Here is a 24,488-nt window from a genome sequence, read left to right on the forward strand (position 1 = left end):
TCTCATTACAAATCTGAGAAGATGGTTGCCACATGATGCATTTCTAAATGCATGTTATAAATGACTCAAACTCAAGCAGAGCTGAATTCATGTGGAGCAGCATTTACTGTGAACCAAGCCGCTTTTACTCTGAAAAATCGCAGTCTTTGCGATTTGATAATCACACTAAACCATATTGTGATTTTGGTTGTTCCAAACCTGTATGAATTTCTTACTTTTGCTGATTTCAAAAATAGATATTTTGAAGATTGTTGGTAACCAAACAGGCCCTGTTGACTTAGTATCCCCCACCCCCCCCATACTATGTAAGTCAATGGGGCACATCAACTGTTTGGTTACCGACATTCTTCAAAATATCTTCTTTTGGTTTGGAACAACTTGAGGGTGAGTAAATGATGACAGAATTTTTCTGAACTATCCCTTTAATTGTGCAGCCCTGCTACATTCTTTCTTTTCTATTGTCATCACTGCCTATTCCACTGCACAAGGTCTTTTTCATCTCAGTTCTCAGATTTTTCATTGACGATGAGTGTGATTGCTGTAATTTCAAAAAATGAAAGATAAAAGGAAAAGTGAGGCAGCAGAGAGAGTGACTGGTGCGCAACAATGGAATGATGTAATTCCCTTAATTACTGTGGAAATTGGCTGGCAAATGATGCAGAAACATGGTGTTGTACACAAAATGATCAAAAATGATTGGATTTGGCAGTGGCAACAGTGCTGAATGTCAGATGGCTTATTTCAGATGACATATCAAATTATCTTATACATTTTTGGTACTATATCATGCTACAGGAATACTTTTTAGACAGTAGTGTTATGTTGGTTTGACTAAGCAACCACAAAGAACACCTGAGCAACCATCTACCAACTTCCTAGTAACAAAACTCTCTAGCACAAAGTATATGAACATTTTTAAAACTGCCTAAGTAGCCGAACTACTTAAGGCCTAGCTAATCTAAAAGGTAAAACCTTTTTAAATGTTAAGACTTTGTCAAGCCAATATTCAAGTGTTATAGATGCTTACAGAGTGGATGCATACATGCTTTCTTTGTAATTTTATGTATGTGTGTGTGTTTGCTCAGTGCCGTGTTCAAAGCCCATGGACTTGTTGTTCCTGTTGAGAGCCTCTTCTGATAACCAGTTTGAAGACTTGAAAACATTTGTAAAAACTATTATAAAAAGCACAAATATTGGTAAGTCTCCATGAGATTGATTTTTTTCATTGTGTGTGTGTGTTATAATAGTTACTTCTAGAGTTATACTTATCTGTATTGCAGGTCACAATCACACACAAGTGGCAGTGATAGTGTATGGGGAAAAATCAGCAGTGGCGGTCACATGGAGAGATGAACAAACAGAAGACAATCTTCTCAAGCTTCTAGATACCCTACAAAGCAAGACAGACAATACATCAAGACTGGGTAAACATGCTGTGAAGACACAGCAGCTACAATACAGCCTGACAGTTAAAACATATGGCACACTACATACATGTGGGCGTTCTTTCCTCTTTCTCTGCAGGAGCTGCTCTGCGAATGGCCGTGCAGACAGCCATTTCCTCCACCAGTGGGGGACGGATGGGCATCCCTAAAGCTGTGGTTATGGTGGTGACTGACAGGTCAATAGACTCGGTGCAAGAGGCAGCAAACGAGGCTTTGACCGCTGGTTGGTGAAATAGTTTTCCAGCTTTATTGATTCACGCTTTCTCCTTATTGTAGTGTTCGAGGTTCAGTAGAAGTTAAACTCCATCAACAACATCTGTGGTACATTGGTAATTTCCACAGAAAATAATTTCAACTCGAGCAAAAAGCAAAAAAACCTGTTTACAATATTGGTCTTAAAATATAAGTCTATGGTAGAATATATTCCAGATTTACTGTAAAAGCAATAATGTGCAACTTGTATTTTTGTTTAAGCACATTAATTGCATGAAATGCGTTTTATTTTTAAAGGTACACTATGTAACTTTTTGCCCTCTAGTGTTTAAAAAAACAAACTGCATGCACTGTGTGGATGAATACTTTGTGAACGTAACTTAACCGAAAAACAATCAAATAAATTGTGGGATTTACAAAGTACTTCAGCTGCACCAGGAGAAAACAAATGTAATATTTTACCGATCTGAGTCAGCACCAATTGAAGATAATGGTGTGGTAAATGAGGCACATGTGTTTTGCTTGGAGTGGAAGCAAATTGTTCTTTCTCATAACTAAAAAAAGAGAAAGAGATTATCCTACTGCTCATAAAACATTCACTACTAGGCTTAAGAGATATAACCAGATTAGATAGAGAGGATCTCATGCTGACTAGCTGAACACTTTACTGTAGCTATACCTATTAATATTTAGACACGGTACTTCCTTGAAAATAAATTCCAGCACAGTGCTACAACAACCCATAATGAAATAACCCAGTAGATAAATAGGTAATGATAGATAACACTTTACAATGAACTCTGTTAGAAAGCTACATATGGCAATTTATCTGTTCAATAAAATACCTTACTCACCTGTTGAGGAATAAAAAAAGCCATCTCCACGTCGACTTTGCAACATTTCAAATCCCTCTGTTCTTGCCATCTCCAAAAATCCAAGCCAATGTTGATTCTGGTTTTATTACGAGCTCTGTCGTGTTCTCTTTTTGCCAGCAGACTCTCCTCTGTTCTTTTAAAACAGGTGATTAACAGAGGTTTGAGATTTAGCATGCTCCATGTCAACCTTTCTTGTATGTGGGCAATTACCCATGAAAACCATCCATATAATAGGCTTACCATAGTGAATCAGGGCAGGACCAAACATGTGTTGGAAGAATGACTGATGATTTATTAACTCATTATTTAAATTTTGTTAATTTTTGAACAAAAAAAGTTACATAGTGTACCTTTAAAGGGTTAGTTCACCCAAATATGAAAATTCTGTCATTAATTACTCACCCTCATGTTGTTCCACACCCGTAAGACCTTCGTTCATCTGAAGATATTTTTGATAAAATCCAATGGCTCAGTGAGGCCTCCATTGACAGCAAGATAATTAACACTTTCAGTGCCCAGAAAGCTACTAAAGACATATTTAAAACAATTCATGTGACTACAGTGGTTCAAACTTAATATTGTGAAGCGACAAGAATACTTTTTGTGCGCCAAAAAACAAAATAATGACTTTATTCAACAATATCTAGTGATGGGCGATTTCAAAACACTGCTTCATGAAGCTTTGAAGCTTTACGAATCTTTTGTATGAATAAAGTCGTTATTTTGTATATTTTTATATTTTACTTCATAACATTAAGGTTGAACCACTGTAGTCACATGAACTGATTTAAATATGTCTTTAGTAGCTTTCTGGGCATCTGAAAGTGTTAATTATCTTGCTGTCAATGCAGGCCTCACTGAGCCATCGGATTTTATCAAAAATATCTTCATTTGTGTTCTGAAGATGAACGAAGGTCTTAAGGGTGTGGAACGACATGACAGTGAGTAATTAATGACAGAATTTTAATTTTTTGGGTGAACTAACCCTTTAAGCTGTAAAAGTAGGGATGAGTATGTTGAAATTATTCTGTGGTAATCAACAGCATGACCTAACAAGTGAAAAGTGTGTAAAAACAAACAAACAAAAAAGTGTAGATTTACAGTAATGCAATAGAAATCTATGGGCAGAGACATTTCAGATTTAAAAGCAGAAATGTGCAGCTTGTAAGTTTTTTGTTTAAGCAATTATACAGTACTGTTTGTACAAAAATTTGTTTTATTTTGAGCTGTAAAGTTGTCGAAAACAACTTTTTCCAGCAGCATACGACTACAAAAGTGCTTAGTATCACGTTAACGTATAAAAAAAATCAAATAAAAATCTTTTTTGAGAATAAAGTCATGATGTTTTGAAAACATTTTATGAGAATAAAAAGCCAAACTTTCAAGAATAAAGTCGTAACATTATGAGATTTAAATCAGTGCATTATTGGACTCTAGTCATAATATTATGAGAATAAAGTCATAAATACACATCAAAGTGAAGTGGAGTTGACCACCGGTTGTTATTTCAAACTGCACAAAAGAGGCAATTTCCTGAATGTCTGTCTGGTTTTTTCTTCTGAATAAATTCAATTTCCTACATAACTGCTGCAGTGTCCTCATACTAATGATATCTTGGTGCTGATGCAGCAAAAGAAAGACCAAGGATTTCTGAGTTGTTAAATCCTACAGTACGATTGATCTAAATGCACCACATCCATTTTTTTTGCATTAATGAAGCTGCAGCATCTGTCTGCACCCTATTCCTATTGTAGCCTTTTCTCATAATGCTGTGATTGTTTTCTCAAAATATTACTATTTTATTTATACTCTTAAATTTTATTCTTTTATTCTCATAACATTATGACTTACAAGCAACATGTGTTTGTTGCATACAGGTGTGTCAGTGTTTCCCATTGGACTGGGTAACCAATATGACCAAACTGAACTGAGCATGCTCGCGGGTCAACACGCTCAGGACAACATCATTCGCCTGAGCAGCACTGAGTACCTGCTCGCCATGGCTCTACTCGACCAGTCGTTCACCGACAAAATCTGCAGGGGTGAGACTTACATGTACAAACTCACACACATAACACAATAAAACAGGACTAATTTTGATTATAATGATGATGACGATGTCCCTCAGCGGGTCCTCCTGGAGTGTGTGTGGATGATGAAGGGAATGAACGGAAGGTGAGAAGTTTTTAAGAAGGATGCTAAACTTCCATTAAAGACCTCAACTTTAGGAACATCAGCTTCTGATTTTCTTCCATACAACCTCTTGATCGGATGCAGGCTTTCCGAGAACTCACATCCAATCCATTTCATTGGATCTCAAGATCCATAATCTATTTCACTGTATCAGGCATTCTGGGCCAATAACGTCACCCCTCAAAAACCTTTTTTCATTAACAGATCATTTAATCTAAGGTCAGAAACATATTTTATGCAAGTAAGCAAACATGAATGCTAGGCCAATGCATTTTTGGGTGACAATGGCAGTAGCTAATCACTGAACTCAAGGGGGCGATAGAGTTACATTGAAATGTTTGTGCCATTAAAACTGGAACTTTTTTAGACAGTTAGCTATAAATGTCATCATTTGAACTGACGTGCTTATCAAGAGTCTCTGCTTTGTCATGAGAAAAATGACCATAGAAGACACATTTCGCAATGCAACAAATGCATAGCTTCCGTAGATAGAAGTGTTTGCGTTTATTACTTGCATAGTGTGTTTCGTCTACCTAGGTCTGCACGATTTGAGGGGAAAAATCTAATTGTGGTTTTTCTGAAATTTCAATCACAATTTAAAATGCTATAAAAAGAACTCAATGATTGATGTGCTTGTTTGTAGGGCTGCACAATTTGGCCAAAAATGTTGTGATTATATATCAATATGACTATAAAATAATAATAATAATAGTACTGTAAAATCAAATTATTCTTCTTATTTTTATAATTATGATTATTATCACTAATTAAAATATCAAAACTGTAAAATACAAATATTTAAGAAAAGATGGCATGTTGCGTTTCCAAACAAGTCAAACTCAGAGCAGATACAGAGATGAGTTCATGTGGAGCAGACTTACTGCTAACCGAGCCACTCTAAGACATTGAAAAAACTGGATTTATGTGTAAAAAACACAGTGCCACACTTCACTCTGAAACATGCAGCCACTAAGCCATATAGCGATTTCGGTTTTATTTCAATCGTGCAGCACCTCCTGCAGACTAACAAAGGCATCTGATGTTCTGGTTTGTGCGTCAAATAACAATTCTGATTATTTCTGTTCATCAGCCTGGAGAAACATGGTTGTTGTCGGACGGCTGTCACTCAGTACTGTGCAACCCATCAGGCACAGTAACGGTGCAGAGCCACCGCATCAACTGTGAGAAGATGGAGCCTCCTGTCTGCACAAACAGCCTCCCGGCCCTCCGCTACAATCACACCTGCGGCTGTTCCTGGACATGCCCCTGTATGAACACACACCCCTAATTATGCAACAACCAATCCTGTGATGAATCACATATTAAAGGGGACCTATTATGCCTTTTTTCAAAGTCTTGATTTTGTTTTGGGGGTTTACTAGAATAGGTTTTCATACTTAAAAGTTCAAAACACATTATTTTTCGCATTTTTTACATAATTACAGCACCTCTCTTTGTGCTCTGATTGGTCGGCTGTGTGTTGTGATTGTTTTGATTGGTTGGCTGTGTGTTGAGATTGATTGTTTTGGAAATGTCAAGCCCCTTACCATAATGCAAGTTTAAACACTATTAATGCAACTCAACCAGGCCTTGCACCCTTTATTTTGCATATGCCTTGGGCTTGAATTATTTAAATGAGAAATATTTTGATGTGTTCATTTCCAGAAGAAAACTCAAGACTACAATCAAGGTATTTCAGGGAGAAACAGTGCTTACTGATAAAGAGAATAACTCCCTTTGGTGTGACTTTGTGCTTTGTAACTTCGTAACAGATCTTTTTCATGCTCAAACAGCAACATTAAAGGTGCTAAAGAGGATCTTTTCGTTGACTGAGAAACCAAAGACTGTTAGTGAGTTTTTGAAATTTTGAGGGAACGCCTCCAAAAACTCGTGCACGAGTATTGGAACACGAGTGTTTACCACCGGCATTCGCTGTGTCATGTTAGTGGATTCATTATGTCGGACTCACCGCAGGTAACTCATAATCTGCAGTTGTTACTCCTGTCTCCTGACAAAAACATTGCATGCGGCGCCTGTAGAGTGTGGAAAGTTACTGGAGCGCGCAGCCGTGCACGTCTCGCACAAGGAACGTCATGGCGGTGATTGACAAGCCAGAGGGCCAATCGTTTACGTGATGATCGCGTAAACGATTGGCTGATGTTTTTAAGGCCCTACCTCGTGCACAGATGATGTATATTAATATTATTCCTTGCAGTGCACCTAATAAATAGTCTTTTATCAGTTAGTAAAGACGGTTTCAAGTAATATTGCAAAAATGTATAAAACAAAACATCCTCTTTAGCACCTTTAAACACTAAAGAAAGTTAAAAAATGAAAAAAAGAAAGAAAGCATAATAGGTCCTCATTTTAGGTTATTTGTACTCAAACATGGATTAAAATTGCAAAATAGCAATTTATTTCTGAGATGATACTGAATTAAACATGCAATGTGATGAGGCCAAGTGACAAATAAGCGTTGTATGGTTTAAAAAGTTGCATAATGCATTTTTTTAAAAAATTGAATGAAAATGCATGAACTCTAAACTTCTAACTTAAACATGCTTACTTTCTTTCCTCAGGTAGTTGCATGGGAAGCTCCACTAGCCATGTTGTGTCATTTTCGGGGGCGGCTCTAAAGCTAAGAGCCGCTTGCTCTTATTTGCTGCTTCGCTCAGGAGGGGCGGAGCTAGTGTTGCATGCGGCTGCCTGTAAAAGCTCTCCCAATCAGATCTGCATGAAGAGCCTGGAACTGAGGGAGGGAGAGACAAGTGTGATGCTACAGGATGACATGAAGGTAGATGCACTGAAAAAGCATGCAAAGTGAAACAGCCAGTGTTGGGGGTAATGCATTACAATTAACTTGAGTTACGTAATAAGATTACTTTTTCAAGTAACTAGTAAAGTAACACATTTCTTTTTCAATTTACAACAAAATATCCAAGTTGCTTTTTCAAATAAGTAATGCAAGTTACTTTTTCACATTTATTGACTGACAGCTCTCCCGTCCCCATGTTGAGAGAAATAAAGTGCAGAAGTGTTGTGTGCGCTGCGTGAACATGATGGTTATAGTTCTTGTGAAGATGCGTTTATTCATCTCACTGCACAAAAACATTCACTATTCCTCAAAATGAATAAAACAGTGAAATGCAATCTCAGAATTTTACACAAACATGTGATGATTAACTATATTATATTACACAAATATACTTTATGTATTTAATTTCACTTTATTTACTAATGTCTTTGATGCTGACCTTCAATTATCTAATTTAACCATACTAATAAGCAAAAGAAATAAGAGTGTTGAACTTCCTTCTCCTGTATGCTATTCTTCTTTAATCCAGAATGGCAGCACAGCTGAAAGGTTTGTTTGAGCTGCGCCCTCTACTGTACAGGTGTAAATATGCATTTCCTTTAGCCTGAGGCTTACTTTTGGCATGAAAGGGCCTTAACATTTGCCAAAAATATAACTTTTTTTTGTTGTTAATAAAAAACAAACAAGCAAGCCCAGCCCAGGTGAGAAAAAGTAACGCAAAAGTAATGTAACACATTACTTTTCATAAAAAGTAACTAACGCAATATTGTAATGCATTACTTTTAAAAGTAACTCTCCCCAACACTGGAAACAGCTTACCAAGTTAGCAGAGAAATTCAGCATGTTCTGTACATTTCAGGTGACTGTGGGCGGTGTGTTAACTGCAGTCCCATTCAGAACTGAGGGAGTGACTGTGACACAAATTGGTGCAATACTTCACCAGCTGAGATCAGAGCAGCATGGTTTCACACTCACCTTCACTCCCCACAGCAATGAGTTCATGATCAATGTGGACATCGCCATGAAACCCAACACTACTGGCTTATGTGGTAAATAAGGTTCCTTTAAGCTTACGAATGTAATTTTGAGCTTGATTGCTGATGAGAGTATTACTATAATTAAATCTGCCTGTATCAATGTTTTGTAGTATTTAAAATTAATTTTTGAATAATTAATTTTTAAATTCCAATTCAGTTCCTAAAAGTGATTTAAGGTAGCAATCAAGATGCAAAACTGACACATTTTCCCATTAGATTAGATGATTATATATACAGTACAGTCCAAAAGTTTGGAACCACTAAGATTTTTAATGTTTTTAAAAGAAGTTTCGTCTGCTCACCAAGGCTACATTTATTTAATTAAAAATACAGTAAAAAACTGTAATATTGTGAAATATTATTACAATTTAAAATAACTGTGTACTATTTAAATATATTTGACAAAGTAATTTATTCCTGTGATGCAAAGCTGAATTTTCAGCATCGTTACTCCAGTCTTCAGTGTCACATGATCCTTCAGAAATCATTCTAATATGCTGATTTGCTGCTCAATAAACATTTATGATTATTTTCAATGTTGAAAACAGTTGTATACTTTTTTTTCAGGATTCCTTGATGAATAGAAAGTTCAAAAGAACAGCATTTATCTGAAATACAAAGCTTCTGTAGCATTATACACTACCGTTCAAAAGTTTGGGGTCAGTAAGAATTTTTATTTTTATTTTTTTGAAAAGAAATGAAAGAAATGAATACTTTTATTCAGCAAGGATGCATTAAATCAATCAAAAGTGGCAGTAAAGACATTTATAATGTTACAAAAGATTAGATTTCAGATAAACACTGTTCTTTTGAACTTTCTATTCATCAAATAATCCTGAAAAAAAATATTGTACACAAATATTTTGTACAATTGTACACATTAAATGTTTCTTGAGCAGCAGATCAGCATATTAGAATGATTTCTGAAGGATCATGTGACACTGAAGACTGGAGTAATGATGCTGAAAATTCAGCTTTGCATCACAGGAATAAATTACTTTGTGAAATATATTCAAATAGAAAACAGTTATTTTAAATTGTAATAATATTTCACAATATTACTGTTTTTACTGTATTTTTAATTAAATAAATGTAGCCTTGGTGAGCAGACGAAACTTCTTTTAAAAACATTAAAAATCTTAGTGGTTCCAAACTTGATTCTGATTGGTCAATAGCTGTGTTTTATTCACGATAAAATACGGCTATGACCGCTTCACCCAACGGTTCTGTGTATCACTACACAACACCCTTAGCAACCACTCTTAGCAACGTAAACTGTATGTTCTCAATTGATATTGTTCATTGAAGCTTACTGTATTATGTAGAAGAGTGTTGTGAGAAAAAGATAGATTGAGCAAGTTTATTACCTGCATTCAGATTTAACATTTTCCTTAAGGTCAGTCCTATGTTCATAATAAAAAATATCTTTAAATATCCGATGCAATATCTTGTCCTTTTAACAGTTAAGGTGTTTTCCCGTGACTGACAGCGCTAGTCAAATCATTTGTCAGTTGCGTCTTGTTCCGTGTTCACAATAATTCAGTATTTCAATTTAAAAGTCTTCGCTACTGACTGACACACTCATAAAGACAGTCTTTGCTGCCATCTAATGGCGTAATAATGTAACTTCTGTTGCTGTTCACGGTCAGGGACTATTTTTTTCCGGCGGAAGGAAAGCTTTAGTGAAAGTTTACTTCATGAAAGTTGCATTGATACATATTTTTGGCTTTAATATTTGTATTGTGCGGTAACCGTTTTATAAAAGCAATAAGGTACTCGAGGCTAGTGCTGTATCGTGAATAAGTCACGGTTGAAGGGGTTGCTACCTTATTGCTTAGATAAGAAATGATATTAATAATCAATCTAATGCCACCTATAGAAATGTATCTAATTTAAATGAAAATTAAATATAAAGTTAAATGTAATCAGTTGAGAAAATATATAGCAGCAAATAAATGGTTATTCATAACTAGTTCAAATTAACGTTTGGATCCAAAATGTGACAATGTCAAATTTCTTTCATTTGCGGTTCCTCTTCCTGTCAATCTAATTCAAAGTCCAGTTCAACATGCTGTGGGGTGTGTAAAGTACATAAAGTAACATATCAATCTCTCTTTCAGGTTCCTGCTCTGATGATCAGACAGGTCTGGTGTTATCTGACGGCAGTGTGACCACAGACCCTGACGTGTACCTGAAGGGATGGTCTCTGGGCGAGTGTGTCCAGCATCAGGAGGTTGAGTCGTGTGCTGCAGGTGCGGCGAAGGGCTGCGATGTGTTAAGTTCTGAGGTGTTCGGCCGCTGTCACGCGCTGGTTCCTCCGCAGGAATATATGAAGATCTGTCAGAGCGTGGCCTGCCAGCCTAATGCGGTGTGTGACCTTGTTACCGCGTACAGCACAGTGTGCCGTCAACAGGGAGTGTGTGTGGACTGGAGGACGCCCACCCTCTGCCGTGAGTCTTCTGTGATTAATGAGTCATGAAGCGAAGTGCGTGAGGACCCTCTCAGATCAGTGGCTCTAGGCCTGTGAGATGGTGGTTCTTTGATCAGTGTGACTGAGAAAGAGAACAAACAGGAATTACAACAGGTCTGTGCGTAGTAATGGAATATTAAGCTTGAAAGAAAGATAATGTGGGAGCTATACATCTAGTGGCTGGTATTAAAGGAATAGATCCCCCCAAAAAAGAAAATTATGGCATTAATTAATCACCCTCATGCCGTTCCAAACTAGTATTCTGTTATGACCACAAAAGGAGACATATTTACTCTTTACCAAACTCCAAAAAGGATAATAAAACACCATAAAAATACTATCTTGTAAAATTTAGTTATCTGAAGTCATACGATGATAAAAAAAATGAATTTAGGTCATTAATAACTGATAATCTTCACCCCTCTAGCAGTGTTTAGTATAGTTTATATACTAATATACTATTTATTAATATTTTGAATTAGCTTTTATTTTTGTATTTTCAGTTTTCATTTTAATTTTAGTTTAAGTTTTGTTATGTTCTTTGGTGATATTATTAGTTTTTTAATATTTATATTTATTATTATTTTATTTATTTTTTCAATTTAACGAAAACAAGTTTTAAAGGTTTTAGTTTTAGTTAACAATAACAATGCTTCTCTTTAGAAGATTAAAAAAGATAGAAATAGAAAAATATATTTATTAAATAATATTTAAAAGATCCTTTAATAATTTTTGTCTGTTTCACATTATATAATTAATCAGAAGACTTATTGCACATCTCCTATGGACAACTTTTCTGTACTTTTTGTCCTTTTTGTCTATGAATTGACATTTTTCCCACATGTGATGATTTCATGGTCAAAAAAAAAAAAAAAAAAAACAGCATAAATGTTTAGAACATCATGAAGATGAGTAAATAATGATCATAATATGAGATTTACAAAAAGTATCCAAAATCCCTGCTTTTATGTTGCACAATTCATCAGTGTACATTATTCTAAAAATGTAACAACTTCCTCCACCTCCTCTTCCCCAATTTTCATTACTGCAGATGAAACAATTCACACAAGTCACACATGTGGGGAAAATAAAGATATTAAACAATGATATAAAAATATAATCTCCAGATGGACAAAATCAAATCCCACCCCACATTATTTCCTACTGTATGCTGCTGTTCTCTTTTTCACTCTGAAATTTTGCATTGCAGAATTAAATGTTGTGAACTGCATTTCATATTGTTAATAATTATGTATTTGCTCTCTTAATTGCGATTGAAGTGTCATATACTTGAATTTTACATCTCAGTCTCTCTGTGTGTGTAGCCATGTCTTGCTCGGACTCTATGGAATACGCTGCCTGTCGAACGGGATGTTTGGAGCAGTGTGGCCAAAGCCAGTTCAGTCCTGGTGACATGATGGGTGATGGTTTAATGAAGGGCAATGGATCAGTGTGCTTGAACACTCCCACAGAGGGCTGTTTCTGCCCTGAAGGGTCTGTGTTAATGGGAGATAAGTGTGTAGGCAAAGAGGCCTGCAGTCAGTGTGTGGACCACCATGGGAAAACCCATCAGGTATATTAATTTTGCCATTTATTGAACGCCAGTGCCTTTTATGATATTGCTATTGCCCCCTTTATAAAACCAATAAGCCTTTGTCAGATCTGTGATATTGCATACGACTCATGACCTTGGTGTGTGTGTTTCAGTTTATGGAAAGCTGGAATCCTGAAGACAACCCCTGTCTTCTCTGTGTGTGTCTGGATCAGCAGCGCATTAACTGCACAGCTTTACCCTGCAGCAATGCTAAAGGTAAAGACACAATGTGTATATATTCCCTCTCTCGTCCACTACACGATTAACAGCCCCATTTCTTGAAGTGGTTTCTCACTGTGTTGTCATGGTTACTGTTGCTGTGCTACAGCCCCAGAGTGTGGACAATGTGAGATTCTCCAGGAGAAGATGGGATCCAAGTGCTGCCCTGAATATGAGTGTGGTGAGCTGAGAATACACACAGAATCCAGAAATAATGTACATTGTAGTTATCATTACATAAACAATTTATTATCGTCACTAACATTCTAATATCAATAAATACAGATAAATAATAATAAAAAAAATTCTAATATTGATAGCTGATATGGCCCTGATATATTGTACCCAATATATCTAGACATGCTAAACTCCATCTACAGCTATTTTAAACAGCAGTTTTCAAATTCTTTCATATTTATTATACATGCAATCTGTTAGTGCTCATATTAATTTAGAGATTGGAGTATTTGCACTTTTAAAATTTCTTTTATCACACACAGGTCTATGTAGAATGAAAGTAAATGTAAAAAGATTGTTGTTGAAAAAGAAATGATGACCAGTTATATGTTATTATATTATTGTAGCCTAGTTATATAATTTCCCTTATACAGTTATATAGGGGTTGGCAATCTGACGATTTTATATCGTGATCAAACTTCAAGATGTCCACAATCTACTTTTTACGCAAATCGTACAGATCGTGATCTTTTATATCCTCGTAATAATGTTAAAATACAGCAATGACTGCCTACTAGATGGCTGTGCTGATTGCTGACTGACTTCATGCGTGGTTACGCATTTAAAAAACAATTCAACAGCAGTAGGGCTGTGCGATGAATCAAATTTTAGTTTCAGTTTTCGATTTTGGCTTCCAATGCTTTCACCCCTCCTTAAAAGCCTAAACGTAACATCCAAATCAGTCAAATCGTGTAACGTGACTGTCGTAAAATGCAGTCTACTGCGGGACCTGCTTTATTTAAAAAAGAGTTATTAAAAGTGCATTAAACTGCGAAAGAGACTGATCCCCACGTGCTATGTCCATGCTGCGAGACGGAGCGGAACATGGACTAAGGGGCCGTTCACATAGAACACGTTTTTCTATTCTAATGCACTACTTTTCCATTGTTTTTCTTTATAAACATGCACTAGACGGATGTGCATGACCATTACGCTTATGTCTTGCATCTTTTGCGCTACGTCTTGCGTTTTTAGATGCAAAGACGTGTTCTATGTGAACGAGCCCTAAATGGTCAAATATACACAAAAATATGTCAAAATGTCCATCTTGGCGAGTATTTACATAAAGACAGTAAGTTATGTCTTAAGTGAATAAACAATAAACGTGTCATTATATTAGATCCATGCATTCAGTCTTAAAGCCTAAAGAAAATACCTGCTGTTGTCTGTGTCATTAAAGGGTTAGTTCACCCAAAAATGAAAATTCTGTCATTTATTACTCACCCTCATGCCGTTCCACACCCGTAAGACCTTAGTTAATCTTCTGAACACAATTTAAGATATTTTAGTTTAAATCCGATGGCTCAGTGAGGCCTTCATCGGGCCTTCCTCTCTCAAGATCCATAAAGGTACTAAAAACATATTTAAATCGGTTCATGTGAGTACAGTGGTTCAATATTAATATTATAAAGAGACAAGAATATTTTTGGAGTGCCAAAAAAAACAAAATGACTTATTTAGTGATGGCCGGTTTCAAAACACTGCTTCAGGAAGATTCGGAGCATAAATGAATCAGTGTATCGAATCTGCTGTTCGGAGCGCCAAAGTCACGTGATTTCAGCAGTTTGGTGGGTTTGACACATGATCCGAATCATGATTCGATACACTGATTCATTTATGCTCCGATGCTTTCTGAAGCAGTGTTTTGAAATCGGCCATCACTAAATAAGCCTAAAAATTCTCGTCGCTTTATAATATTAATATTGAACCACTGTACTCACATGAACTGATTTAGATGTGTTTTTAGTACCTTTATGGATCTTGAGAGAGGAAGTGTCCATTGCTCCCTATGGAGGCCTCACGGAGCCATCGGATTTCAACTAAAATATTTTAATTTGTGTTCTGAAGATTAACGAAGGTCTTACAGGTGTGGAATGGCATGAGGGTAAGTAATAAATGACATTATTTTCATTTTTGGGTGAACTAACCCTTTAATGTTAAAAACACACAGACAAAATCACTCACTGCTCTTTACTGAATAACTTTAGTAGTTTTAAAAAGAATCAGTGCCTATTTAATTCATACAGTGAAGACTATGCAGTGTTTTAAAAGGGGACCTATAATTCCCCTTTTCACAAGATGTAATATAAGTCTCTGGTGTCCCCAGAATGTGTCTGTAAAGTTTCAGCTCAAAATACCCCACAGATCATTTATTATATTTTGTCAAATTTGCCCCTATTTGGGTGTGAGCAAAAACACGCCGTTTTTGCGTGTCCCTTTAAATGCAAATGAGCTGCTGCTCCCGCCTGCTTTCCAAAAGAGGGTGGAGCTTTAACAGCTCACGCTTCGGTTGCTCAACAACAACAAAGCTGGAGAATTTCACGCAGCCAAAATGACAATTGTCAGTAACGGTGTTCAGCCTTACATTGTTCAAACTGGAGTCGGACACTGATAGAAGTTACAACTTTTGAATGCAACTGGACGTTTCTGAATGGTTAGTGGATAAATTTATGTAGTTGCTGTGGAGTTGATTCATGTTAATTTTTGTGCAAATCCAGCGTTGAATTCACCCTCGTTTTTGAAGCAGTCCGGTGTAAAATGACGGCATGGCAACAACAACTCTTCCTCTTCTCTAAAGCAGCCCAACATGGCCTTGTCCCATTTGTTGCGTGTTCTCCCTTTGCATTGAACTTTGAGTGTCGTAACTTTGCAGATGTTGTTTATGCTCTAACAGCAACAATACACACTAACTAAAGTTAAAAAAGTGAAATCATAATCAACCACCCCTTTAATGTTTAACTCCGGGTTTAATGACTATTTTGACAACTGATTGTTTAATGCAATACTGTGTTGGGATATTCTCGATAGTACATCTCAAAATTGGTAAGATTGCATTTCAGATCGTGGATCATGATTGTTTGTTATAAGATCGTGATATGAAATTTTGGAAAGATAGCCAACCTCTGCAGTGATTTAAATCTTAACCTAAAGTCTTCTTGCTGATATAGTGTTGTGATGTACTGTGTGTGTTTGTAGTGTGTGATGCAAACTGTAAGCGGCCAGATCCCCCGCTCTGTAATCATGGGCTCAGTGTTGTCCTCACAAACCCTGGAGATTGTCTGCCAGTTTATCAGTGTGGTGAGAGCACATACACACACACATACTCTAGATCGTTTCACATAGATGGTTTTCAATCACGTACACATTGTCTCTTTCACCGCCTTCTTTCAGTTTGTAAAAAGGATCAGTGTCCTGTGACAACAAAACCATCCTGCCCTGCATACAAGAAGCTGACGGTCAAACCATCAGAGTGCTGTGATTCGTACAGATGTGTGTGTGACTGTCAAAACATCACCCGCACGTGCCCTCCGGGTTACATCACGAATACTAACACCAACGATTGTGACTGCATAGAGGTCACCTGCACACCTGATAAGGTTGGCACGCTTTTGTGCTCTCGCTGCGCATGTGTTATTCACTTGCCCTTGCAGCTCCATGTCCTGATGAGTGTACTCTGCAATCAGCATGTGATTGACTATTTATATGTGCAGGTGTGTGTGGTGGACGCTGTGGTGTACCAGGTGGGCAGCAGGTGGGATGAGAAGTGTAAAACCTGTACCTGCACGGAGCAAGCAGACAGACAGACTGGCCTGCACATCGCTCAGTGTGTGGACCCCGTCTGCAACCAGATATGTCCTCTGGTGCGTCCTACACAACTTAGTTTCAGTCTTTGAGTTTGAATAATATTCATTTGTGAATTTTTATGAATTCTATTCAATTTATTGAACATTGAATGTATTATAATGATCATATGTTATTTTAAAGAGGCCATATTATGCCCTTTTACTAAGTCTTGATTTTGTTTTTGGGGTCTACTAGAATAGGTTTTCATTAGGGCTATCAAAATAACGCGTTAATTTCGATTAATTTATCTGAGAAAAAATAACGCGTTAAAAAAAATAACGCAGATTAATCCATTCCGTATTGACCTTTGAACCTGGAGCCGTTCTCGTGCGCGCAAGCTCTCTCTGTCTTAAGCACCGCCTTTGCACTCTCTCTACCTCACACATAATAATCTAAATCAACTGACACAATGCTAAAAGTTCGTAAGACAGAATCCATGTTTCACGAGGCGCATTCGGAGAATGTTTTTCCTGCGCCCTGCAAGTGCAGCTGACATAAACCACACTTTCAGTAAACAAAAAGAAAATCCTATCCAGTGGTGAATTGTTTTCTGTGTTGACAAATCTTTTGCGATACCCTAATAACAGTTGCGATTCGCACGCAACACGTCAACGTCCGCTAATGTCAAATTCGCGACCTAATGACTCATTTGAACAGATTCATTTTAATGAATCATGACAACAACTGATCTGTCCACACGGTCTATAATGAATAATTTACTCGAACAACTCTGAAATGAGAACATAAGTGTGCTTACCCCATTTAGCAAGAGTGGTTAGTAAAATTAGCCTTAATAATCCACAATATTTTCAGGTTATTTAAATGACAATGTGTAGTAAATTAGGCCTACCTATAAAATCAGCAAGTTGTTGTTAGCTAGGTGCATTCAATTGTATATGGTAGAAAATTATATTATTAGTTAATATAACTTCTAAATGCTACTTTTTAATACTTTTCAGGTTTAGCAAAAAAGCATCTTCTCTTACAAAGCTATAAAATCACTTTTTTTTTTTTTGCAAAGAGGGCAAGAAAGAATTACAGTGAGAGTGACGGCTACTTTATTGTCAGTATTGGGCTCGCAGATCACGTGGGTAGGGCACTTTTTACTGTTTGTGTGGATGACCATGTCTGTCACCACCGAAGACCATTTTTGACCCAGGAAAAACCCTGCATTGATTCATTTGAATTGAAATATTTAATACTTTCACAGCAAAAATTATGTATGCGATTAATTTAGATTAATCACAGAGTATGTAATTAATTCGATTAAATTTTTTAATCGATTGACAGCCCTAGTTTTCATGCTTGAAAGTTCAAAAAACATTATTATTTTTTTACATATTTTACATTGTTGCAGCACCTCTCTTCCTGTAACTGTCAGTAATGCTCTGTTTAGTTCCTGTCTCTAGAGCAATGTGCTCTGATTGGTTGGCTGGACCAGTGTGTTGTGACTGGTCAACCGGTTTGAGAAAAATGTCACGCCCTTACAATAACCGCAAGTTTCAACAAACCATTAACCCAACTCAACCAGGCCTCGCACCTTTTTTTGTATTTTGTTTTCCGTTTTCTGCCCCTCTCTCCTACCGTCACAAACATGAAACTGATCCCGTCAACATGTGGGGTGAGGCTTTTCTAATCATTATTTCTAAGGATGGATGAAGGAGAACAACAAACATTGCTCACCGCTGCAAAAACATGTAGTAAATAAAAACATTTGACATTGTCCAGAGCGCAAACACAAATACACACTGGAGCATTCACCAAATCTGTTTCATCAATATAATATTATTACAGTATCAACTGAGGTGCTCTTTGCTTTCGTTTGACTTGCTTAGCTCCCTCAAGCACCCCCACAGAACCGGGCCTGTCTGTATAATTCGTTCTTCTCAAGAAAGTTGAAAATGTGAAAAAAGCATAATAGGTCCTTCTCAAAAGACAAAATGTAGCAGCATTTAACTTCTGTATTGTGACATACTGCATGACTGTGTGAAATCAATTTCAGGCTGTGCTGTTATAAGTGATTTTTTTAATAAGGCATCTATTATTATTACTTATACTTTCAGAAGGGAATTGTAGTAACTCCTAACCTCAAGTATTACATTTTGCTGCACTCATTCAGCATTGAATAAAACCAATATCGCTTTAAAGTTTTGATGAAATGAAAGTAGAGACCAAATGAAATGAGTTATCGGAAAAGAAGAAAGAAAAAATAAGAAGAAAATTAGTGCAGGTTCTATCTATCAATTTGTGATTGGTTTTTGAGATCTGGACTTGCATTCAAAAGTGGAGGCAGATCTGAATGAGAGCTTTCAGTCGACTAAGAAAGTGAAAAAAACAAACACATTCATGTACAGTAAGAATCATTCACAAATACGTGCATTTAGAGAATATAACTTTAATGCAAGCCAGTCAACTAGGTGAATATCATGATAACAACCTAGGCAGCAATGTCAAGTCATGAATTTGAATGGAAAAGACCCAAAATGTTATGCTTAAATAACATATTTCAAATCAGGAATTAAATCTGCCAACAATAGTATTGTGCTTCTTTTAAAGGTGCCCTAGATTCAAAAATTGAATTTACCTCGGCATAGTTAAATAACAAGAGTTCAGTACATGGAAATGACATACAGTGAGTCTCAAACTCCATTGTTTTCTCCTTCTTTTATAAATCTCATTTGTTTAAAAGACCTCCGAAGAACAGGCGAATCTCAACATAACACAGACTGTTACGTAACAGTCGGGGTGTACGCCCCCAATATTTGCATATGCCAGCCCATGATCAAGCCATTAGACAAGGGCAAAACATCTGGATCTGTTCACAACTGATTCAACAGACTAGGTAAGCAAGCAAGAACAATAGCGAAAAATGGCAGATGGAGCAATAATAACTAACATGATTCATGATAACATGATATTTTTAGTGATATTTGTAAATTGTCTTTCTAAATGTTTCGTTAGCATGTTGCTAAATGTACTGTTAAATGTGGTTAAAGTTACCATCGTATTCACAGAGACAAGAGCCGTCGCTATTTTCATTTTTAAACACTTGCAGTCTGTATAATTCATAAACACAACTTCATTCTTTATAAATCTCTCCAACAGTGTAGCATTAGCCGTTAGCATAGCCTCAGACTCATTCAGAATCAAATGTAAACATCAAAATAAACACTGTACTTAAGCGATTAGACATGCTGCATGACGAACACTTTGTAAAGATCCATTTTGAGGGTTATATTAGCTGTTTGGACTTTTTTTATGTTGTTTAAGGCAAGCGCGAGCTCTTGGGGCGTGGAGCACGAGATTTAAAGGGCCACACACCCTGAATCGGCTCATTTCTAATTATGCCCCAAAATAGGCAGTTAAAAAAATGAATTTAAAAAAATCTATGGGGTATTTTGAGCTGAAACTTCACAGACACATTCAGGGGACACCTTAGACTTATATTACATCTTTTAAAAAAAAAGTTCTAGGACACCTTTAAATCACACAAAAATACTATACTGTATATATTCTCGGGCTGGTCCAGCTAACGCATATCCACATTCAAGAGTAAACAGTCAATACATCTATGAGAAAGAATATGATAGTGGCTCTTTTGATTTAGATCACCACCAACCACCAAGAACACCTTAGCAACCACACTAAAAACCTCTCTGGCACCTTAGTAGCTAAATAGAATAGCCCTGGCACCTACTCGCAACAGCATTTTGTTTAAAAAAAAAAAAAAGAAAAATCCACTTAATATAATTTCCTTCACCCCCTGCAGTCTTGGTCATATTAACAAAAAAGAAACAATTTAAAAGTATAAAAAAAAGATTACATTCTGATGAAAGCTAATGAAAACAAATATGTTTTCCCTTACAATAACAGGCAGTGATGAATCATGCGCAGTAAGTCTAGAGACATTTATAGCAAAGTACAAATGATTATTATTTCACATTGATTTTTGTATATGTAGGGAACCACATACTCTCATTCAGAAGGCGAGTGCTGCGGTCACTGCCGTAAATCCAGCTGTGTTGAAGGAAGCCATTTGAGACAGGCGAGTATTTAGAGTATTTTTCCTTCCACTCTTTGCTTGTGTTTAAATGCGCTATGATCTGAAATCATTTCTCTTTGACTTCACATGCGTGCAGGTCGGTGAGCAGTGGGTGTCTCCACACAACAGATGTGTGTGGAGCGAATGTGTACAGGTCAATGAAGAAGTGTTCATCCAGCATACAAATGTGTCCTGCCACCTCATGGACACGCCAAGCTGTCCACTGGGCACAGAGCTCCAGTGCAATAACGTAGATGACTGCTGCCCGACCTGCCACTGCGGTACAAACAGCCTCTCTTCCACACACAAACTAACACAGTCCAAAATTAACTTAAAGGGTTAGTTCACCCAAAAATGAAATTTCTGTCATTAATTACTCACCCTCATGTTGTTCTAAACCCGTAAGAACTTCATTCATCTTCGGAACACAAATTAAGATATTTTGATGAAACCCAAGAGGTTTTTTTATCCTCCATTGAAAGCAACGAAATTACCACTTTCACAGTCCAGAAAAGTAGTAAAAACATCATTAAAATAGTCAACATGACTGCAGTGGTTCAACCTTAATATTATGAATTATGTGCTCAAAAACAAAAAAATATTCAACAAATTTGTCTCTCCCGTCACTCTGGTACGCTATTTACGTTGCGGAGTTTCCGTGTTTCCGATGTGGAACCTGGAAGCGCTGCAACGTAAATAGCGTACCAGAATAAATAAATAAAGATTGTATTACATACAATAATTTCACAATATTTTTCTTGCAATAATATAAAAATATAGCTATTATAGAGCTCATTCAGTTCCGATATTTAATAAAAATCCTAACATTTCCTAAGAAAAATGTCCATTAATGAAATTTCTGAATAAAACGGTTCTTAATAGTAGTAAAACCTATTAAGTGGTTTTATTTGCTTGCTAAATCCAATTTTACTCCCATTTGGTGCTTGAAGTGTTAATTTTGGACCCTGCACACACATACTGCTCGTTCACTGCTGCTCTCTGTGATTTTTTTTTTCCTTAGACGTTAATGCTTTTTTTTTTCCTCTGCAGTTCCAATGAATGCCTGCGTGCTGAATCAAACTGTTATTGCGGTAAAGACGTTGAGTTAACATACAGAATACTAATGTGCCGTGTGCAGATGTCTTGGTGCATAACAGATTGACTTTGGGGTGTCTTGCTCTGTGTGTGTGAGTAGGCTGGAGAGCGAGTAATGGTGGATGTCTGCACACACTGCGAGTGTGTGGGAGATAAGAGGAGTTATCGGCTCTCTTGCAGGAAGATGAGCTGCTCCCCCTGCTCAGAGGTAAAACCCTCATTCTGAAGATTATTAAAGGGATAGTTCACCCAGAAAAATGACAATTCTGTCATCATTTACTCACCCTCATGTCATTCAAAACCTGTATGACTTTATTTCTTCCATGGAGCACAAAAGCAGATGTTTTGCACATGATTGGAGACATCCAAGCTGCTTTTGTGTGCAATGAAAATACAATAAAAAGGAGCATCATTTAAAACAGCTATTAAAGGGATAGTTCACCCAAAAATGAAAATTTGATGTTTATCTGCTTACCCCCAGGGCATCCAAGATGTAGGTGACTTTGTTTCTTCAGTAGAACACAAATGATGATTTTTAACTCCAACCGTTGCAGTCTGTCAGTCGTATAATGCGTGTCAATGGGAACTCCATCTATAAGAGTCAAAAAAACATGCACAGACAAATCCAAATTAAACCCTGCGGCTCGTGACGACACATTGATGTCCTGAGACACGAAACGATCGGTTTGTGCGAGAAAACGAACAGTATTTATATCATTTTTTACCTCTAAAACACCACTATGTCCAACTGCCCTCCACATCCGGTTAGTGAGGTCTGAACGCGCTCTGACAACGGAAGTTATCTCTCGCGCTTTGCTTCAATGAGTGCGAGACATCACTTCCTTCATCAGAACGTGTTTTCTGACCTCACTAACAGGATGCTGAACGCAGTTGGACATAGTGGTGTTTTAAAGGTAAAAAATTATATAAATACCGTTCGGTTTCTCGCACAAACCGATCGTTTCGTGTCTGAAGACATCAATGTGTCGTCACGAGCCGCAGGGTTTAATTTGGATTTGTCTATGCATGTTTTTTTGATTCTTATAGACGAAGTTCCCATTGACATGCATTATAAGACTGACAGACCGCAACGGTTGGAGTTAAAAATCATCATTTGTGTTCCACTGAAGAAACAAAGTCACCTACATCTTGGATGCTCTGGGGGTAAGCAGATAAACAACAAATTTTCAGTTTTGGGTGAACTATCCCTTTAATGTCAGTAAAACCACATGCCATAGTTCTAGAGTGTCATGATCTGTCACATTTGAATATTGAAATAAGATGAGAAATCTTTGTAAAGCTTTTAAAGATACATAAGAATGAGAAAATGATGGCAGAATCTAAATATTTATAAGTAAATTGAGCCTTAAAATGACCGTAAGCCCTAAATATATGAGTACAGTCACATGTCATGTGTGTTTTGTTTTGTAGGGATATACACTGGAGCCAATACCTAATGCTTGCTGTGGCCGTTGTGTTGCAACTTCTTGTAGCATCCGACGACCTGATGGACAGCTGGTCACTCTGAAAGTAATAAATATGTGCAGACATGAGTTAATGTCACAAACTGTAGCCAGTATAGTCAGTGTGGGAAACAGGTTTGAATCTCCCCTCTCTGGTCAATAAGTACCTCTGTGTATCAATGAAAATGGTTAAAATTGCCAAAACATGAAAACAGTCATGGTTAGCCATCTTAAGGTCTGCTTTGCTCAGAAGAATTGTTTTAACCATTTCAAAGGCATCCATGTATGTACTATCGTTTAAACGTTTTTTTTTTGTTTTTTTTAATTAAAACGTTTTTGAGCAAAGACCCAATAAATTGATCAAAAGTGACAGTAAAGGCATTTATAATGTTACAAAAGATATCTATTACACATATGTGCTGTTCTTATGAACTTGCTATTCATCAAAGAATCCTGAAAAAAAAAAATCATAATTTACACAAAAATATTAAGCAGCACATCTGTTTTCAACATTAAAAATAATAAGAAATGTTTCTTGAGCATCAAATCAGCATATCAGAATGATTTCTGAAGAATCATGTGACAGTGAAAACTGGAAAACTTGATGAAAATTCAGCATTGCCATCACAGGAATAAGAATAAAAATATAATTCTATTTCACAATATTTCTGTTTCTGCATAAGAGACTTCTTTCAAGTCATTAAAAAATCTTACCGACCCCAAACTTTTGAAAGGTAGTGTATATAAGGCCATTGTTTATGAATCCTTGAAGAAAACTACAGGATAACCAAACCAGAAAGTGAAGTGTCAAATATAATCAAATATTAATGCTTGAGGAGTTAGTGAGCCGGTACTTTGAGACCCCTTGCTGTAAATGATCCAGATGTTCTATTGATTTTCAGAATCAGATAGTGTCATAAATGTGTACATATGTGTGTGTTCAGGCAAATTCAACGCGTACAGATGGCTGCACTAAACACACATGCAGTGTGAATAAGGATGAAGAACTGGTGCTGGAGACTCTAGTGACAACATGCCCTCCATTTGACCGCAAAAGCTGTCTGGACCATGGGGTACACGCACACACAAACACACTATATTACTGTTTGACTATATTACTGAGGACACTGGATAGACTTCCATTGATTTTATATCTGTTTAATGAT

General features: G+C 36.7%; 1 protein-coding gene across 3 annotated transcripts in view; it reads left to right on the forward strand.

The window, feature by feature from the left end:
- Positions 1–24,488, forward strand: part of vwf (von Willebrand factor) — a 66,086-nt gene that overhangs the window by 39,883 nt on the left and 1,715 nt on the right. For all 3 annotated transcript variants that reach the window (XM_048168494.1, XM_048168495.1, XM_048168497.1), the window contains exons 29-49: positions 1,086–1,196; positions 1,281–1,424; positions 1,525–1,668; positions 4,411–4,575; positions 4,662–4,708; positions 5,817–5,994; positions 7,306–7,520; positions 8,401–8,590; positions 10,699–11,028; positions 12,374–12,621; positions 12,756–12,858; positions 12,971–13,042; positions 16,075–16,176; positions 16,270–16,475; positions 16,590–16,739; positions 20,684–20,767; positions 20,862–21,045; positions 21,815–21,855; positions 21,960–22,067; positions 23,291–23,389; positions 24,267–24,395. In XM_048168494.1, the coding sequence (XP_048024451.1) occupies positions 1,086–1,196; positions 1,281–1,424; positions 1,525–1,668; positions 4,411–4,575; positions 4,662–4,708; positions 5,817–5,994; positions 7,306–7,520; positions 8,401–8,590; positions 10,699–11,028; positions 12,374–12,621; positions 12,756–12,858; positions 12,971–13,042; positions 16,075–16,176; positions 16,270–16,475; positions 16,590–16,739; positions 20,684–20,767; positions 20,862–21,045; positions 21,815–21,855; positions 21,960–22,067; positions 23,291–23,389; positions 24,267–24,395 (3,050 nt within the window). The remainder of the gene's footprint in view (positions 1–1,085; positions 1,197–1,280; positions 1,425–1,524; positions 1,669–4,410; positions 4,576–4,661; positions 4,709–5,816; positions 5,995–7,305; positions 7,521–8,400; positions 8,591–10,698; positions 11,029–12,373; positions 12,622–12,755; positions 12,859–12,970; positions 13,043–16,074; positions 16,177–16,269; positions 16,476–16,589; positions 16,740–20,683; positions 20,768–20,861; positions 21,046–21,814; positions 21,856–21,959; positions 22,068–23,290; positions 23,390–24,266; positions 24,396–24,488) is intronic.

This window comes from Megalobrama amblycephala, linkage group LG19 (assembly GCF_018812025.1).
Source record: "Megalobrama amblycephala isolate DHTTF-2021 linkage group LG19, ASM1881202v1, whole genome shotgun sequence".
NCBI lineage: Eukaryota > Metazoa > Chordata > Actinopteri > Cypriniformes > Xenocyprididae > Megalobrama > Megalobrama amblycephala.